At 39.4% G+C, this 6,228-nt stretch overlaps 1 protein-coding gene across 1 annotated transcript; it reads left to right on the top strand.

The window, feature by feature from the left end:
- The first annotated feature begins 200 nt into the window (after positions 1 to 200).
- On the top strand, positions 201 to 731 carry LOC132520314 (keratin-associated protein 13-1-like). Its single transcript, XM_060149072.1, has one exon. The coding sequence runs from the start codon at positions 225 to 227 to the stop codon at positions 729 to 731; it is 507 nt and encodes a 168-aa protein (XP_060005055.1). The 5' UTR covers positions 201 to 224.
- Positions 732 to 6,228: the final 5,497 nt, after the last annotated feature.

Genomic DNA, 6,228 nt, shown 5'->3' with positions numbered 1-6,228 from the left:
TGATAATTATAGCCTAGGTTAATTGACTGTTTTCATGACAAGACATGCACAAGAACAGGGAGGGTCTGCATCACATCCAGTGTACTGAGGATATATACATATATATATATATATATATATATATATATATATATATATATATATATATATAAACACAGCTGGGAGACGCCAAGGATATCAGAACATCTCACAGTAACTCAGCTGAACTCACATCTCCTGTCAACATGTACTACAACTGCTGCCTTGGAAACTTCTCCTCCCGCTCCCCTGGAGGCTATCTGCGCTACCCAGGCTCCTTCCAGCCCAGCGACCTGGTCTACAGCACTGACCTCTGCTCTCCTAGCACCTGCCTGCTGGACTCCTCTCTCTACAGTGGGTGTCAGAAGGCCTGTGATGAGCCCACCAGGTGCCAGGTGTACCGTGTGGTGTCCAGTCCCTGCCAGATATTCTGCTACCATCCAAGGACCTCCACGCCCTGCACTCCTTGCTGGTCAACTCACACTGGATGTCTGAGCTGTGGGTCCAGCAGAGGCTACTGCCTGGGCTATGGATCTAGAAGTTGCTACTCACTAGGCTGTGGATCCCGTGGCTTCAGACCCCTGGGTTCTGGAATCTGTGGTTTCCCTTCCCTGAGCCATGGATCCAGATTTTGCCGTCCAGCATACATGGCTTCTAGGATCTGCCAAATTTCTTGTTACCAACCAATCTGTATATCTGGCTTCTACTGCTGATCAATCAGCTTAAGGGTTCTAGACTGTGACTTCACAGTTATATCCCTCAAAGTTAATCTCAGCTATTATCTAGCTGGAGTCTATATTCTACTACCTAGACAAATGATAATTTTTAAAAATTCTATTAATATTAAAATAATTTATCTCAGAGAGTATCCATTCTGTTTTCTTCTATTTTCCCCCTTAATTCTCTAGTTAAAAATAGTACAAGAGATCTCTTTTCCTTTCAAATAAACTCATTTAATCTGATATCAGTTCATAAATCTTACTACTAATTTTTTTAAAAGATGTCTGTTGGGAATTCCAAATCTACTGTTATTTGTCTAAAAAGAAGTATTTAATTTATGGAGCAGATTCCCTGATTGGAAGAATTATCTGCCAATACAGAGTTAGTTCCCTGGAATTTTTGGCAAGTGGAATCAGAGTTTGGGCAGGAGATTATCCTAAACTCTTCTATGAGTGGTCATTTCAGCCTTATCAGGATATCTTACTTTGGTTAAACTAATCATGGGTCAGATCCAAGAACAAAAGCTCCAGAGACAGCAGTGATGCTTCAGCAAGTACTAGCTTGGCTGTTTTAGATGAAGGAATTGTCAAAATACTTTTTAGAAGACCCTTTTACAGACTTATGCAAGCTCTAATGGAATTCTGAGGTTACAATATTAACTGACTGCAGTAACCTGTGTAATGAAACAAACATGTTAAGTATGGATGAAATTAACCACATATTCATTTTATTATAATAAAAGGAATACAATTTCTGAGTCATTTTTTAATGTTGAGGCATCATTCTCTTTCTTCTATTTGATCAGTATAAGGCCAGCTGTTTTCATAGAAGTCTCCTGAGAACTTCTGGAAACATGGCAGTATCATAAGTAGGAAATAGCTGAGAGGGAGGACTCCTTGATATCATAGGCTTATATTTGGATATGATAACTAGATAGCTTATTCAGTTTTCTTGCTTGGGGGAATGCATATATCTACATTTGAAAATACATAAGTGGAAAGAAAATATGTAAGTGCATGTGGGTAGCCTATTGTTCATTGCCCTCATAGTTGTTTTTCTCCTCTCTCCTCTTCCCACAAGAACTGAATTTTGCTTGTTTATCCCTTCTTAACTACCCACAATCATTTCTTTATATCAGCATGGCTATGTCCCAGGTTTCAGGATTGAATCTGGCACCCCAATCCCTACTGAAAGTGAATTGTTCAGAATGGAGCATGTGATCTGACTTAAACCAATGAGAAAAAAGGAGTGATCTGGAGAAGTGCTTATGGTAAAGTTCTTCTTGTGGAGTTTTTATTTTTATTTTATTTTTTAACATCTTTATTGGAGTATAACTGCTTTACAATGGTGTCTTAGTTTCTGCTTTATAACAAAGTGAATCAGTTATACATATACATATATCCCCATATCTCTTCCCTCTTGCATCTCCCTCCCACCCTCCCTAACCCACCCCTCTAGGTGGTCACAAAGCACCAAGCTGATCTCCCTGTGCTATGCGGCTGCTTCCCACTAGCTATCTATTTTACATTTGGTAGTATATATAAGTTTGGTTTTTTAAAATGCTTTATTTTTTTCACTGTGTTGGGTCTTCATTGCTGTGCACGGGCTTTCTCTAGTTGTGGCAAGCGGAGGCTACTCTTCGTTGCAGTGCATGGGCTTCTCATTGCAGTGGCTTCTCTTGTTGTGGCTTCTCTTCTCTTCTCTTGTTGTGAGAGCATGGGCTCTAGGCACACGGGCTTCAGTAGTTGTGGCATGCAGGCTCAGCAGTTGTGGCACACGGGCTTAGTTGCTCCGCAGCATGTAGGATTTTCCCAGACCAGGAATTGAATCCATGTCCCCTGCATTGGCAGGCAGTTTCTTAACCACTGAACCACCAGGGAAGTGCCTTGTGAAGTTTTCTGAAGCAACCATGTCTTCCTCTGGATTATGTCATACCATATGTGGAATGCTGCATCCATTTTGCATGTGGCCTGAATATTAAACCATCACATGGAAGAAGGTAAAACCAAGAGAAAGGCTGAGGAACAGAGCCCAGACCATCTTATTTCTGGACTTTGGTAAACATGAGACTATAAATGTTATTATTTAAGCCAGGGGTCCCCAACCCCTGAGCTGTGGACCGGTAGTGGTCCACGGCCTGTTAGGAATCGGGCCTCAGAGTAGGAGGTGAACGGTGGGTTAGCAAGTGAAGCTTCATCTGCCGCTCCCCATTGGTCCCCATCAGTCAGTAGTATCACCACCTGAAACATCACTCGCATTACCACCTGAACCATTCCCCCTCCCCAGTCCATGGAAAAATTGTGTTCCACAAAACCAGTCCCTGGTACCAAAAAGATTGTGGACCCCTGATTTAAGCCATTTTGAATTACAATTTCTGTTACTTGTAAGTAATGTTTTCCTAAATGAGACACTCATTTAAAACCTGAAACAACCTCTTTCCCAATAAAGCCTCTCTAATACAATGTTAAAGGTCATTTGCAGCCCACCTCTGCCCTCTCCTAGGTCCCCTTCTCACCACTCCCCACATACATACACTCCACCAACATGCACTCCATCAATGCTAACTACTCCCATTTCCTTGAACACATGGTGTAGATCTGAGCTCTTATATGGTCTAGTACTTCTAGAATTAATGCCACATCTCCCTTAACCTTCAAAACCCATGGAAATGCTACCTCTTCTCTCACTTCTTTTAAATAGACTCCAAAATCAATAGAGTTGATCATTCCCTACACAATGCCAGCATTATATAGACGCGCGGGCTCAGCGACCATGGCTCACGGGCCTAGCCGCTCTGCGGCATGTGGGATCTTCCCGGACCAGGGCACGAACCCGTGTCCCCTGCATTGACAGGTGGACTCTCAACCACTGCACCACCAGGGAAGCCCAATGCCAGCATTATATATATTTATATTCTGTTAATTACAAAGTCTCTATTTTTAATGTTTCATTTAAATTATTATTTTGTTTAATTAGTACTGTTTTGTCTGTTTGTTTACCCTTGTCATATTTTCAAAAAATATGATGGAATCTTATCTAACAGAATCTTGAAAGTAATAAAGACTCAATAAAAGTTAATTGAATGAATGAATGAATGAATAAAATGGAGCTAGGGGGTTTCCCTGGTGGCGCAGTTGTTGAGAGTCCGCCTGCCGATGCAGGGGACACGAGTTCGTGCCCCAGTACGGGAAGATCCCACATGCCGTGGAGCAGCTGGGCCTGTGAGCTATGGCCGCTGAGCCTGCGCGTCCGGAGCCTGTGCTCTGCAACGGGAGAGGCCACAACAGTGAGAGGCCCGCATACCGCAAAAAAAAAAAAAAAAAATGGAGCTAGGGTGACAGTCTGCAGAATACATACTATGTCAGTGACATCAAACATATATTCATTTTTACTGGTTGAACTCTAGTCAGGCTACTTGCCATCAATGTCATCAATCCTCTGGTCATCATTATCATAAAAAATTATTTAGCACCATCTCATGGAATATTATCACAACTTCAGGTACCCATGGTAGAAGTGGAAGAACTCAAAAAACTTCACATTTTTGAATCACACAAAGGCAGAAAAATAACTTCACCAAATGCTAACCTCAGAAGTAGGCCAAAGTAAGTGCATCTGGGGAAAGCAACTGTATAATTACTATAATAAGCCATGACACTTTCACATCCATGACATATGAACAAAGGGGTGGAAAATATGGGAGTTAATGCTTAGATGGTTGAGATACTATGGTTCATTCTTTTTTAAAAATTACTCATCATTAAAGGCTACATAGATACTGTGTAATCAACTAACTTTTCTTGATTTTTTATTTTTTTCTTTTTGGCTCTTTGAATCAAAGTCAGATTTAATTGAATTGTCGATGACCAAGGATTATTTCAAGAAGCACAATTATTTAGAAATAGATTCAGAGACGAAATGTTGTCACATGTGAATCCTTTTATTATCACATTCTAAGAGAATCTATTTATCATTATAAACAGAGAATGTTGGCAAGAGATTATTTCCATATTCCACATAGGATCATTATTATGGTCATAATGTCATAATTTTGAGTATTCCAGAGCTTAAAGTTTTGTGTGTGTGCATTACAGTGTCTGAGAAGTGTTACATGGTACTCGACTTATTTTACAGAATGTTATATCTAATGGAAGTTGGACATTCCCCTCAGCACACTCTTCTGAGGCAGACCAATATGTTCCTGGCCAGAGAAACATACTTTTTATTTATTCTCGGAGTTATTCTCAAATACAATAGAACTATTAATTTATAGTTGTGGATTTCTACCAGCATGCATGGCATTTAATTGTCTACAAACATCAATCTTCTGTCTGTCCTTTAAAATTTTTCATAAATATTCTTAATAAAGATTATATGGCTTAAATGAAAGTGTGGTTTTCATTCAGTAGGTAGGTTTGACAAGATGCCATTTAATGTCCTTTTCAACTCTAAGATATTGAGATTCTGCTAGAAAATCATAGAATGTGGTAACTGGAAATTACTTTGGAGATCTTCTCATCTAAACTCATTATGTTGTAGGATATACAGAGAGGCAGAGTGATGTTCAAATTCATGCAATGAATTAACAGAACCAACAGGGCTAGAAGCCAGGTTTTTTCACTCTTTGTCTAGTATTCCATTGCTGCAGACTGTATCTAGGGTTGGAAAAGAGGAATGGATTTAAATTAACTTTAGGTGCTTTGGCATGTTTGTTTGGTGCCATAAAACTAAAGCAAGGAGAGAGGAAATAAATTGTGGAAGAACTTAAGTGAATCATATTACTGAAGGGTAACTCTAATTTTTGTTTACTTTGATACAGCTGAACAAGTGATTAAAGTCCAACATAGTCACATAATCAAATATAAAAGCAATATAAACTATTCAACCTGATAGCTACCAAGGGCCAAGCTCTTGAGAGATGGAGACAGGTTGCCTAGGCCTTTAATGGTAACATTAAACACAATCCAACCATTAAAAGGGTGGAATGTGCAACATTTACAGACACAAACAACATAATCTCAAACACAAAAAAGAGACTTTTTAATTTTACCTTATAGTATGATATCAATCCCAGATTGATGCTGCCGTAAGAACAACACCTTGGTCAGCATGATGATCCTTAACCTGATCAGAAAGAATTGCTACTCATTTATCCCTCAATATGTGGCAGGCAATCTAGTATATCATATAATATATCATCTCATTTAATCATTAAAACACACTTATGGGGTTGATACTCATAAATTTAATTTTAAAAGTGAAGAAACCAACTCAGAAATTGAAGGTTATAGTTTATGATTGTAGATTTCGGCTTAGAATGCTGGCAGTCTGACTGTAAAACCCTTATATTTAATCACTTCTCCACAGCAAATGTTAATATTCCACCCTCTGGTGGCTAGGAGGTACCACTGCAGCTGCAATCGTGTATACTTCAAGACCAGGAAATTGTTGTTCAACCATTTAGTAGCAAAGTGTCCAGTCACCACAAGA

This window comes from Lagenorhynchus albirostris, chromosome 5 (assembly GCF_949774975.1).
Source record: "Lagenorhynchus albirostris chromosome 5, mLagAlb1.1, whole genome shotgun sequence".
Classification (NCBI taxonomy): Eukaryota; Metazoa; Chordata; class Mammalia; order Artiodactyla; family Delphinidae; genus Lagenorhynchus; species Lagenorhynchus albirostris.
This window is presented reverse-complemented; position numbering and strand designations above follow the sequence as displayed.